Source organism: Chrysemys picta, chromosome 1 (assembly GCF_011386835.1).
Source record: "Chrysemys picta bellii isolate R12L10 chromosome 1, ASM1138683v2, whole genome shotgun sequence".
In the NCBI taxonomy this organism is placed as follows: domain Eukaryota; kingdom Metazoa; phylum Chordata; order Testudines; family Emydidae; genus Chrysemys; species Chrysemys picta.
The window spans coordinates 148,661,029-148,675,242 of NC_088791.1; the positions used below are offsets into that span (position 1 = coordinate 148,661,029).

A 14,214-nucleotide genomic window follows, 5' to 3' on the forward strand; every position below is an offset into this window, starting at 1 on the left:
ACAACTTTAGGACAGCCAGCATTTCAGCAATATTCACTTCCTCAGCGAAGAAGGAAAAAGAATGGGAGTGCTAACCATAAGATCCCTCTGACACAGGAACCAATCATGGCTCCCAACTACAAAAAACACCATGGAAAACAGTGCAAAGGATTCTGAGATGTATCCAAGGAAGAACCAGTGGTGACACTGAAGGTGGGGTTATGGTTTGAAAGCAGCTGGAAGCCTTTCAAATAGCATATTAAACATATCAGAAGCCTTAGAAGAAGCAAACAATCCCAGCTGAGCAAGTAATAAATAGATTGAAAAGACAACCTAGGACAGAAGCATCATTTTATTCATTTATTTTAAAAATGACAAATTTAACATACTATTTTTAAAAAAGGGTAAAATATCAAGATGCTGAAAATAAAACTACAAAGGAGGCATCACAGGGCTAGTCAGTATAAAATACCTTTACAGTTTAAATGCTCGGCAAATCTGTACCAATTCGTGTAAATCAAACAGCACTTGATACAGCCTCTAAACACAAAATCCTTTTATCACTTTGTTTCACCATAGCACTGGATAAGAAAACACAACCATTAAAAAAAAGTAACACTTTTAAATTGAAAGGTAACATTACAAATACGATATTGCTATAGGCACTGGTAAAAATGGTTTTCTTTGAACAAATAGTGCAGTGCCATGCTAAATATCAGTATTGAGAACTCTGCATAATTCCTTTTCAAATTATACAAACCTTTTGGTGTTCGTGAAATTAAAACTAGCTATGCTGGTTCCCTGGTACTGCCTGGCTGACAGCCCAATCTATTGTGAACTCAGGCTGTAACATCGGGGCTTAGACGGGGTAAGGTGAGGGGACAGGCAGTAACAGTATACTGCACTGAAAGTATTCTCTGGGTAGCTCAGAGTACTCTACCAGTGCAGTTCCTTCAGTGGGTTTCATTACACTGAAAATGAGCCAAGACTTTCAAATTTGGGTGCTTCAAGTTACATCTGACCTTGAGGTGCTGAGCACCCACAGCTTCCATTGAAACCAACAGGGACTATGAGCACGCTCAGCACCTTTGAGAATCAAGTTATTTGTTAGCTGCTTATCCTGAAATCTCATATTTGAAAATTCTGACAGATGGGTGTGGAGGGTGGGGCATGTGGAAGAGGGGAACAGGCAAGGACAGGCCTGTCTTTTCACAGAGGACTGAAGTCCCTGATCGCTGAAAACGGAGATTGAAAACCAGATAGTCTTTCAAATGAGCATCACCCAGAGATCTGTATTCTCCTTTCCAGAGCTCGTCTCCCATTTTGCTCCCCATCAGAAAGCAGCCTCCCATTTACATCCTCAGTTACAATGAACACCATCAGCTGTCCACTCCAGGGCTCCTAACAGTGTTGGAAAAGAATCTCAAACACAACTTGGGCAAAATACATGGTTGAATCTAAGCAACATAGTTCAGTCTGAGCAAGCCTGGGCTACAAACCCTATTGAGAGGTTTAGCTAGAGACCTGTAGGAAGACCAAGGAGGATAGGGAGCAAGTATGGTATCTGCTCACATGGTTGTTTAGAAATAAAAATCCCTGCGCACTGTAGTCATCTGCAACGGGTTAGCGACAACCTCATTGTGCCCGGTACTACAGCCCAATCCTGCTCAGGCACCATGTCCACATGCAACTGCATCTACAGCCTGTCTCGGCATCCAACACACAGACCCTCAGTGTCACTTGCACTCTCCTGTTCTGTAACACTGAGGAGCAAGGCCTGATCAGACCACAGAGCACCCAAGTCCTCCGAGAGGAGGGAGCTGGACTGCGTCAGAATCTGTTCCCTGGCCTTCTATAAAAAGAATAAACCTCAGGCAAAAGGAGGCTGTTGGGCTAAAGCAGCAGCAAGTGAGGGCCACCCTGAAGTGGAGCTTCACCTTGCAAGCTTTCTGTCCTGATTAGAAAATATCCACATGCTCCACCACCCACCTTTGCTCCCTCCCCTTTTGGCACACCCAGTTAGCTTTAGCCCCCCACCCCCCATTGTGTGGGATGCCCAAGATCAGCAGTTCCTTTAGTCAGGGAGCAGTTCTAAGCCCCAAGCCCCTGCATGACAGACTGTAGGGAAGGGAGAGATACAGTTCAGTCTTTTGTTTCACTAGGGAGTCTCCTGTTAAAATTCACCTTTAAAAGCTGTCGTGGCGGGAAAGGGTTAATCAAACATATCCTCAAACATACGCTGCCCCATGGCTATATAAAGCTCCTTCTCCTCGGGGGTCATTTGGGCCACCAGCTCAGGCCGCTGGCTCACTTGACTGTAAGAAAACGGACGTCCGGCCACCATGACAGTGGGGTCCTCTGCCACCACTTCAAATTCCTCCTCATCCTCTTCATCCTCAAGGCCATAGAGTGTAGCTGTGGCAGCAGGCAGGCGGGGTGGGGATTCCTCCTCTGATTCACTGGTATCGCTCTCAGAGTCGCTGGCATTGCCGCTGGCTAAGGGAGCAGCCCCCCCCACACCAGCTGCAGAGACAGAGGGGGTTTTCTTCTCGTGGATAAGCAGGGCACGCATCACCTCCTCGTTATCGTCCAGAGTCACGCGGCCCTCCCCACGTTCCTGAAACGCATCCATATCTTGACCACCTGCAAGAAAGCATAAAGGAATGGTAGACAAGTCATCATACCGATACATCATGCTGGCCATTAAGGAGGGAGCATGATGTGCCGGTTAGGGCAGCCTGCAACTGGGGGTCAGAACTCCTTAGTTCTAGTCCCAGCTCTGTCACTGACTGTATGGCCTGGAGCAAGCTGTTTCCCTTCTCCACTGCTTCTTCCCTGCCCATCTTAAAGTCGAGAGAGTTATACTCACCCAGCAGACCTCAGAGCAGGGCGAGGCTTAACGTGTGCTAATTGGTGACAGACTATGTGAAAGGTCTATAGTCATAGTGGTTCCCAACCCATGGGGCACAATGGGGGACACCCCACTTGCAAGAGAACGGCAGGTTGTTCTGTATCAGAGAATGCAGCAAGAACAGGTCAATTCCAACCCTACCAATCATCTCTTGCTCACCTCTGATCGACCCATAATGCCAGTCTCCATCATCTGCTCGCTCATTTTCAAACAAGCCCCTTTGTGCTGTCTCCCAGGCTGCCTCACATGCTTGGGAGCAGCAGCGCCCCATAAACACCCACAAAGCTACCTCATTATCCACCTTCAGATCCCCTCTCAAAACTCTCCTTGCTGTGATGCCTACAAAAACTTGACAACAGTTAGGCTGCTGGTGTGCTGAGGCCGCTCCCTACCTACTATGCTGATGACTTGTACTCCCCTCTGTCTGTAGCCATCTGCTGTCTCTTGTCTTATATTTAGGTTGTAAGCTCCCTGGAGCAGGGACTCCCATGTTGTTCTGTGCTAGTACAGAGCCTAGCACACTAGGGCCCAGGTGCCACCATAATATAAATAAAGGTATTTGGAAGAGGACCCTAAGAGTGGTATCAGAAGAGTAAGGCAGCCAAGCAGGAACCTTTTGGACCCCAAAACAAAAATGCAGGTCATTTAAGGAGGTTCAATAATTACCTGGCTCTTGGCTTTACCTTCCCCAGCAGCACTCAGTGTGGTGCATCATTTCCTTATTTCAGGTTGAACCTCTCTAATCTGGCACTCCCTGATCTGGCAACATCCGTGGTTTGACATAGGCACCAGCTCCGTGGATGCTCTGGGGCTGGAGCACCATGGGGGAAAATTAGTGGGTGCGGAGTATCCACGGGCGTCAAACTCCCCTCTTTGCCCCTCTTGTGCACTGGGGGCCCCGCGCTTACCAACTCCTTCTCCTCCCTCCCAGCGCTTCTGGAGCGCCGTGAATAGCTGATTCGTGGCCTTCAAGCTCCGGGAGGGAGGAGGAGGATCTAGGGTCAGTGTCTGGGACCAGGGGCCAGCATCGGAGCTCCCAGCCAGGTGGCAGCGGGGCCCCCGGGCAGGGGATCACGCTGGGCGCAAACCCTGGGGGTACTGCAGCACCCCCCGCACTCCTACTTCCTGCGCCTATGGAGACCGCTGGTACTCTGCATTGACCTCCCATGGTTCAGCAAATTCTCTGGTTCGGCACCAGTTGGGTCCCGAGGGTGCCGGACTAGAGAGGTTCAACCTGTAGTGTTTTCCCCGCCTTACATTTAACTCTCAATACAGACGGTCCCAGGAATGTTCTGACTTCTCCACTTTGGGATATGCACCCAAAGAAGGTGGAGAGCCATCCTTCTAGGAAGGCAAGTGATTTGTCATCAGCAACCGGGCCCTCCCTCTTCTCATTCTGATTTAGACCCTCAGAGCAGGTTTACTGTGTAAACACTTAACATTCTGCCTCCATATGAAGGATAACCATTTTTGTCCAGATTGTGGGGCCACAGGAAAGCTCACTAGAAAGTAATTTGCAGGTTCTGAAGCTGGGCTTTCAAATACCAATGCTGCATGGCTAATGATGCTATTGTTTAGAAAGCCAGCTGCCCCGGAAAGGATTCAGACAAAGAATGTCAATTATAAGAAGTCTCAGTGCAAGGAAGATGGCGATGGCAGGGCAGGCACCTAGACCCAGAGATATCTGGCAAGCCACTTCCCCAATCACATCTTTGCACAGAGAGCAGTAGTGTGCTAAAGGAGGTGCCATGGCAGGCAGCCCAAAGGATCCTGGAATGTATCCGAGTGCCAAAGGCATAGTTACAAACCAATGAGCAAGAAGAAAGGTCCCGTTAGGGGAATGAGGAACAGGTGGGCAGAAACTCCGTTTTTGGAGAACAGTATCTCAGGACTGGTCTGTTAGTGAGTGAGCACTGTGGTCCCAGTACTACTCTGGCAGTACTTCTTTTAACATAGTACATTCTACAGGGCCATAAACTATTCCCATCTTGGCTCTACGGAAACTTTTTGATCACTGAGTAGAGAAAAGCAGGGGCAGTTTTCCTTTGAGAGTCTTTTTAGGTTAATAAATATAAATGTTTAGCTTCTGGCCTTTAATTAAGATAAAATATGAACATATAAACAAGAAAGAGTGTCTTGGAACCTTGAAATTGCACCTGTCATGCAGGAAGAGAAAGTTAATTACAGGAACTTGGTATTATCAATAAAATTAATCCTGCATGGGAGGTGGAATCTTAAAGCCCCTTGACTGCATATGCAACACAACATTCAAAGGGTGTATAAAAGGGCTGCTATTTTTCAAGCCAATTTCCTCTTTGTAGCCTGGCTCTCTTTCAATCTGGGACTTGTTCCCTAGCTTTACTTCACTTGTAGGGGATTATAGTGCCCCAGGTGAGAGACGGACAAGACAGACACATACACACATCGCAGTAGCGTCTTCTGTACTGACAAAGGGCTGCATTTCTGTTAAGTAATATTTTCTGTACAATCACTGGAAGAGTATGATAGTGTTTGAGTACGCAGGGTGTCTACAGTTCAAGGATTCAGAAATAGAATTCTATTAAAAAGAAGTCTTTCTGAGCTTTTCTGCGTAAAGCTCTTATCAGATTTTTATGTTTGGTGAGAGCATTGTGAGTCCACCCAACACTAATAAACCTGCAGGCAGACTGAAAAAATGTAGAATAAGAATGGATTTTAAGAGCCTTATGTAAAAATAAGGGATAAAAACTAGGACAGATTCCCCATGGCAAACTTTTTCTACTTCACCGAAAGACTCCGCATGTGAATGATCACTTGAGTTGAGCTGACTGGATTCCACCCTCACACGTTAATGCCACTTGCTCTCCCTTTCCTGAAGAGATGGAGCCTTGACCTTTAGTCCAGTTTCATCTATCCAGGTTCCAATACCATGCCCAGCACCATAACTCCCACTTGTCCCATAAGTTTCCTTAAAAATGAAACAGAAGGGGGTGTTTCATCTTTCCCCATAGGGAGGAGCAAACTGATGAAGTTTTTGGTCATTCCCAGGAGCGAAGACTAGGTTGGAACTCAGTCCCACAAGAGAGAAAAGTCTGTCTTCTCCACTGATGCATCCTTCAACTGTTTGACTGTTCCCTGGTTTTATGGAATGCTGCTGTCAAAAGGTGGTTCATTGTCATGATAAGAGAGGGGGTGGGTCTCAGGAACTTAAGGCCAGCCTGGTGGGCTTTGAGTATCAAGACAATCTTGAACTAGACCAGCGGTTCTCAAACTGTGGGTTGGGACCCCAAAGTGGGTCATAACCCAGTTTTAATGGGGTCACCAGGGCTGGCTTAGACTTGCTGGGGCCCAGGTCCAACGCTCAAGCCTCACCACTCAGGGCCGAAGCCCCACCGCCCAGGGTCAAAGCCAAAGCCTGAGGGCTTTGGGTTTGGTGCCCACCGGGGCAGATGAGCTTGGGTGGGCTCAGGCTTCAGTGCCCCCCTTCTGGAGTCATGTAGTAATTTTTGTTGTCATAAGGGAGATGCGGTGAAGCTTGAGAACCCCTGAACTAGATTATTCAGTGTGGAGCTAGGGCAAAGATCAGAGCACTAGAGAAATGTGTTCGAGATGAGGTGCTGCATCCTGTACTAGAGGGAGCTTTTCCGGGCTGTGCGGTTTCATTCCAATGTATAATGAATTACAATAATGAAGCCACGAGGTCACAAGTCTGATTGGGGAAACAAGGGGGGGAACGACGGAGGGACAATAACCTTCTAGGCTGCTGAAAATGGGTGAAGGTATTTTTTTGCAACCAACACCACTGAGGAGTGCAGGTAGAACACGTACATTCTTCAGAGTTGGTGTTGACAGGCTTTGTTAGTAGGAGTCCCAGATGTTCCTGGCACATTTTTGCCTAGTATGAAAGATAGAAGTCAGATTCACAGGTGGTGGCCCTGATTGCTGTTTGTGTTTCCACGACTTGGCAAACAGGCCAAATTCTTGGAAGGAGGGAATTGTGTCTGCAGTTTCATGCTCAGCTTAATGTTTCTAGTATCCCAAGAAGTCATTCTAGAGCAGGGGTCGGCAACGTTTGGTACGCGGCTCGCCAAGGTAAACACCCTGGCGGGCCGGGCCAGTTTATTTACCTGCTGATGTGGCAGGTTCGGCCGATCGCGGCCCCCACTCGCCGCGGTTCGCCGTCCCGGGCCAATGGGGCGGCGAGGGATGTGCTGGCCGCGGCTTCCTGCCGCCCTCATTGACCCGCGTCAGCAGGTAAATAAACTGGCCCGGCCCGCCAGGGTGCTTACCCTGGCGAGCCGCGTGCCAAACGTTGCCGACCCCTGTTCTAGAGACAAGAGATCTTCTTTGTGAAAAAACACGATAGTCCCTCTCAGTGAGAAGTGCTATACTCTAGGAGGTTAACCAGCAGTAGTCCAAGTTTACTGAATGATTTATAGCCCAGAAGGGTTCTATGAATCATGACCTTGTGAAAATTCTTTGTGCTGTACTTTAGCATCTAATGATTTCTGCCGATGCCCAAGTTTTCTTCCCTCCATCTTTTTCTGTCACACGTCATCCAAGAACCATGGAAATCTGTGTGGGTGGTGTGGTGGCAGAAGGCACTCTGGTGACAGATTGTGGATAGCAACATTCAGGGTGTGGTTTTAGTTAATACGCTTTCTATAGGGTAAACAAAGTAATGTCCAAGAGAATAAAAGGGAGCGCACCCTAAAAGCCATCAGTTAATAAGGCAGAAACACACTGCCTGACCATAATCACCTCAAGCTCTGGTTTTGTCAGATATCTGCCTGAACAGGGTTAGCCCACCATCCGCACCTCCATTCCCCTAAAAAAATCTCCTGCTGTTCTGTTCCACTCCTGGGGGTTACTTTGCAGGAAAAGGAAGAATTTTAGTGTTTTGGATTCAATTAAAACAGAAGCATCAGAGAGATTCAATACTTCACTTTTTACCATGTCCTATATGTCAGAAACTAGCACACTGCAGTAAGATTTTAGTAGCTCTATACAGGCAGAACTAGAATGAGATTCTCTTCAGATTTTTTTTTTTTAAAGTCTCTGCTGGTAGCCACTCTCATTGCATTTTGTCCTTCTTTGTGCTGGGTTTTTTGTTTCTGAAAATAAACACTTTGCTTTTTGGATCTTGGTTACATTTCACCATCTTCTGAGACACTGCCTGTTTCATTTGGTGTTGCTCACACAGCTCAAATGGTTGTATATTTCAATTGAATCACCCTGTTAAAAATCTAAAATGGTCTCCATTTATTACTTTTTTGTTTTGGGCTTTGAATAAGCTTTTCAAAGCAGGGACTGTCTGCTACTGTGTTTGCACAATGCCCAGCACAACGGGCCCACCATCTTGACTGTGGTCTTTTGGGGATATGACAAACAATAATAAAAGCACAAACTAACGAAAAAGACTGTTGATGGCTGATAGTCATAGGAGGAAGCAATAACGAGCAACCCACTATGGGGACTGATTCTCCTAATGTACTCACTCCTCCTCTTCCCCACTCTCAAGATGCGGTTCTGATACATTGTTCTCCGCATACAATAGTTATCTTGAAAATCAACAAATAACCAGTTACAGAAGGGGAGAGGGGATACGTGAACATGGCATATCCACTAGTAGCCGATTTGGTGAGCCTTATGCTCAGCACACATACAATTTGAGTTTCATTTTCCATCCATGCCCAATTGGTAACAAGCTTTCCTGAAGAAGCTGAAAAATCTTTCATCCAAAAACCAAACAAGTCATAATGGGCCAGAACATCTGTCTTTGACGCTCCCGGAAAAGCTAACAAACAATTAATATTTTAGTAACACAATCACACCACTGTGGGCAACTCAGCTTTACTGACATGGGTTTCAATGCTGTGCCTAGTAAATCTTGTTCTCTTACACCTGCCTGGCTTTACATGGCAGATGAAAGATATAACAGCATAGCTTGTTAGTGCTAAGATGCCGGGAGCAGCAGCTGTACATAGAAAGGGGCAAAAATGTTCTCCCCACTCTAAGAATTATGCAGCACTTCTCCCCTTTTAGCTTTTCTTACCATCTTTGATTTCATCCGGGTCATAAGCCCCTTGCACTGTGCTTTCCCGCAGCCAAATTGGCCTCTCTCTGGTTGGCTTCCCTTCGTTTGTTGACCGATTAAGGTCCTCCTGGTCTTCCATGCTGATGACGACATTCTGGGTGTACAAGTCCTCATATGATGGCCCTTTTGTTGTCCATGCTTCCCGATGGTATCCACCTGCTAGGCCAGCTGCCCCTGCAGCAGCAGCAGCAGCAGCACGTTCTTTGCTATGTAGAAGTCAAAGGGATAAAAAAAAAAAAAAGATACCATTCAGAATTAGTCCTTTTCTGTATAACAGACGTTTCCTGTTGTGATTTCCAAAAAGAGCCCAGGGAATTTAGCCACAGACCTCCTATTAAAATTAATGATCTCCCATGATATGCTTGGAGAATCTCAATCCCCATTTCTTAACCATGTTGCCAAGAATTTCTAGACCAACTCTTTGATTGAGAAATATAGGGATCAAAATCCAAAACTAGACAAGCTCAACTACACACTGTGATATGCAGGAGAGACATTAGAAGGCAAGGAGGTTGTTAAGCTCTATGAATATAATTACGGAGGAATAACAGCCAACCTGGTAATATGCCTGACTACTCTGAAATGAAAGTCACATCGATACACAACATGGCCCTTGCCAGTAGCTAGCTGGAAAAGTATTTATTTGCTGTTACACCATAGTCTTGTATTAAATAAATTAAAACACCAAGGTTTAACCAAGTGGGTTGACCGGATTGGAGTTTCATAATGCTCAGATGTGGGGATTCTTATTCATAGGGCTTATGAGCGATTAGACAAATTCACCTCGGAAAACTAAGTTGAAATCCCAGCTCTGATCACAAGTGATAGTGAACTTCCAAGAACTACCTGGTGAAGTTCTATGGCCTGTGTTATACAAGAGGTCAGACTAGATTATTTTAGTCAGGAGCTTAGAAGCGGGGGAGGGTTTACAGGTCAGCAATAGAGTGGGGCAATGACTGAGATTTGGTGGAGGCTGTTGTCCTAACCCTGAGTAACAGAGGGTGGGGGTGGGCAGCTGAAAGTCAGTATTGATGGTTACTGGGCAGAACTGGGTGAGTGCTCAGGGCTGGACTAGCAAGGGGCTGCTCATCAGAATTTAGCACCAGCTTATTTTCTCAGTTGATCCATAGCCAAATCATTGTCATCCAGCTTCCTATCTGGGCCAGGAAAATGCACTACTTGGATCTGAATAAAGAGAACATAGAGCTGAATGTCCTCTGCCACTGATGGCAATGAGCCCAAATTACCTTCGCTATCTGGTCTTGTGCTCTTACGTGCATAGTGAGCAGGAAAGGCCGCAGAAAGAATCTTCCCATTTTCCACTTGAGAGAAACCCAGGGTGAATGAACTGCTAGGCTAAAGTCGCTCAAAGGAATCAACAGATTCAATGGAGAATGCACCCATCCACCCTTAGTAGATCTTGCAAGCATTTTGAACACTTTATATAGTAAATGACATCAAAGGCTGCTGACAGATAATAAATATGCATGGGCACCACCCTCCCTTTGTATAGGACATGATCAACCAAGCATGCTAATGCTGTCTCTGTGCCATCCCCGGGGTTGAATCTATACTGATAGAAGATCCAGGTGAACCTAGAGGTGTTCTTCCATGATCTTCTCAATAAGATTCCCCAAAGAGGGAAAGTTTGAGAGAGGGTGGTAATTGGGGAGGTCACTGATATCAAATGTTTGTTTATTAAGCAAGTGTTTACCCACTGCTTGTATTCTATTTTGATGTCTAAAGGTTGGTCCTGGGAAATTACATAAACATGCCATCATTTTACTTGCTCTGGAAGAAAATAACTGTGCACTCAAATCTCTGCCAGGAGCAAGAAATATTTAACCTTTCAACATCCAGGTAGGTGTTCCAGGAACTACTAACCATACACACACAATATTTTTGTATCTTTACATCGTATACAACATACACACATTCACAGAATCAATGACTTGTGTTTCTTTCCTAGAGTCAGCCTGATCAGGAAAAAACAACTTGAATTTCTGAGCAAGCGGGAGAGACTATTTTATGCATGCAGATCACGTATGCAACTTAAGGAACCACACAGAGATCTTCTCTCAATTTGTATTACTTCAAATACTGGTACTTTTCAGTTTACAAAGAAAGGCATGTGTTCTGTGAAAAGCACCATTCTCCTTCCCCCACAATAAAAATCAGCAACCGTAGAGCTTCCCTGACAATTTTATGTAATCCACTTCCCTACAATACACAATGCAAAAAAGCCCCCCTCACCAGGACTGCAGCAGTGACATTTAAGTGTTCAGCAGGGTCAGGGATTGCCTTGTCAATTCAAAGCCTCCTTTCCCCTATGAAGTTCCATTTAGTAGTGATATACTTATCCTAGTGATGTCAAGGACAATTTTTTAAAGTAACAATTCTTAAATAAAAGATACCTATCCCTGTAAACTAGATTAAACCATCTCCTGCAATGTGATTAATTTACAAGGAGTAATGAGTGATTTAACTCCTTGGTATGCCCCAGGATAACCAAAGCCAAGAGGGTTTATGTCTACAATTTTATCCCGTTAAGGTCAATAACTAAGTAAATGGCTCCATTTTCTTCCTTATTTGTACAACAGTATCATCAATTATGCTATTGGCAGCAATGATGCAGCCCCTTGAGACCATGAGAGTGGGGATTTACCTGCCGCTATAAAGAAGCGGTGCCTTTTTGTTCAGTGTCCCTGCTATGGAGAAGTGAATTAAACACCACTGAACAGAGACAGAGGACCAGATGCTCAGCTGCACCAGGGCAGCGCTTGGAACAGAGCTGAAGAGAGGGAGCAACTCCTATAACAAACTTTCCATCTCCCTTGATTCTAGGGCTGCTTTGTCCCCTGGCTCACGCTAGGGATGCCCTGAACTTGCCTGGCTGCAACAGCTCCTGGGAGCTATTGTGAAGCTGGGGATCGGGGATTAGGCAGTAGTGTGGCTGGCTACACTGGCTCTACGCTGTCGGTGGGTCACCTTACATGGAAAGTCCCCCAGCATAACTGATTAAACTGGCTTTAAGGTTGCACAAAGCATCTTCAGCAGGGCTAGGATATGGCTAAAAGAAACCAATAAGCAGAGCTCAGATTATAAGTATTTAAATCAAACACAAGTTTTGCATCTCAACTGTTTGTAGAAAGTGAAGAAAAGACAAACAGAGAAACTGAGGCTCTAGAGTCCAACAGATGTGTATGGTAATTTAAGTACATATCTGCTATTTGCATTAATGAAAATTAGGTAACTCTCTCATGCTATTGTTTTTAACAGCCTCCACTAAAAGGTATATGGACTCACGGTCTTCGGTAGTGTAATCGCAAAAGGTAGGTCCTTCAGGAAATCTAGGATGTTACATGACACAAAGTGCTGGTATTTTAAACAAGAAAAAGTGGAGGGGAGATTAAATGCAACCCATCTGGAAAGCCACTGGGGCTGGTTTATGAAAAGCAGGCTCTTATTATGATACTTGCATGGGACAAATTCATGCTTAGTAGAGGATTTACAAAATATCACTTAAGTCTGTTTAGAAAAATCTAAGTAAATGATTTGACCAGTCTTGCAATGGAGATGCATGACTGTTAGACAATTTCCAGTGTAGACAGTGAGTGCTAAAGCTCTCCAGAAGACACACAGAGGTATTTTCTCCTGTGTGAACAGGAAAGGCAGGACATTCAGAAGATTTTTTCTTCAGTAGCATCAAATGTCAGTTTTACCAATGATTCCAGTATCTCAAGACTCTGTAAAATGGAGTAAATAAATAACCCAGAGAGAGAGAGAGAGAGAGAGAGAGAGAGAGGTGTGTGTGTAAGAGATGGGGGAAAGAGGATATTCTTTTTTAAAATTTCACTGTAGCACTTTTATGCAATTAGATGCTTTGAATTAATAAGGGTTAATAAATAATTGAATCACTCTATGTGCTGAAGCTAGTTGTGTTCAAGTAACCATTTAAGAAGCTGCCTATTTATTTTGTAAGTCTGTGCACAGAGTAATTAATCATTTACAGTGGGTTTTTTTTAAGTATTTAAGAGCCACGTAAGTGGGTGCTGCTGTTATTTAACCATTATTCATGGGACGGCACCAGGCATTTGCTGTGTTAATTTTCGAGTCACAGAGATGAAGTAGCCACGCGGAGGCTTGAAAAAGGCCTGTTTCTCTCATTTGAGGTGGTTATCCCAAATATGTTAGTCAAACTACAGAAACTGGTTTTAAAGCAAAGTCTAATGATTAAGCCATACGGTTAGGAATAAAGGCACCAAAAATTCTACTCCTGTATCTGACAGTTTGGTCTTGGATAAGTCAGTTCCCCTCTGAATATACCTTAGTTTATTTATCTGTGAGATGGAGAACATTAGTTAGTTCATATCTGAGATCCCTGGCTAGAAGGGACTAGACAAGTTAGTCTGCATGTAAAAGAAGGAAACCTGAAAAACCAACAACATTATATTCGGTGGGGGCGGTTGCTCCAGTAGTGTAACTTTTTTTTCCCGGGTGTGCGTAAGTCTTTTTTTTATAAATTGAAAATAGGCAGAGCACACTAGATTTCACCGCAGCTGACAAAACTGACAGCTCACTGCATCTTTCTATGCTATTTAAATGTTATCTCTTTTTGCATAGTTAGAAATCTTCTGAAGGATGCAGTTTGGTTTCCTACGGCTAGGAAAATATTAATCTTAGAGTTCTTGATTTGTAACAGGTCTTTCCCTATAAAGGTGTGTATCAAGTGGGGGAAAATAAGAATAAAAAAGATACTCATAAATAATTTCTTTGTATAAGAGTTTTGTTATAAGTGGGTTTGAAAATGCAAAGTGTGGAGTTTCAAAACCTTCATAGAAGCAAAAGAAAAAGAAGGTGAAAGAAAAGATGTTTCCAATGGAAAGAAGACAGTAAAACAGCCTGGGGCGCCCAAAGTGTATCCTGGAGTCCAGAGGCTGCCTACAGAGCTCTGTAAAGTGGTCACAGCTCTTCTCTGAAGTTAAAAATGGTCTTGGAAAACTATGTGGTCTCAGCTTCTTACGCAGCAGCTATGTACAGCCTCCTGTGGGACAAATAGTCTTATTAAAAGGCAAGGGCAGCTTCAGTCTGCTTTGTTTTATGGCAATTGTAGACTGTAAATCTCTTGAGGCAAAGATTATTTATCAGTGTCCTGCATTGCTGACGCTGAACAAACAAGTTATCAAGATTCAGGCAATGATATGGTTAAGGCAGACAAACATGCAATATGAAAGCAGTGTGGCTGAAG

The 14,214-nt window shown here is 44.6% G+C and overlaps 1 protein-coding gene across 2 annotated transcripts in view; it reads right to left on the reverse strand.

Moving 5' to 3' along the window:
• Positions 1-313: 313 nt before the first annotated feature.
• Positions 314-14,214, reverse strand: part of GTF2E1 (general transcription factor IIE subunit 1) — a 94,426-nt gene continuing 80,525 nt past the window's right edge. For both annotated transcript variants that reach the window (XM_065586908.1, XM_042852347.2), the window contains exons 4-5: positions 8,925-9,172; positions 314-2,622 (exon numbers count right to left, since the gene is read on the reverse strand). In XM_065586908.1, coding sequence (XP_065442980.1) covers positions 2,192-2,622; positions 8,925-9,172 — 679 coding nt within the window. In that variant the 3' untranslated portion in view covers positions 314-2,191. The remainder of the gene's footprint in view (positions 2,623-8,924; positions 9,173-14,214) is intronic.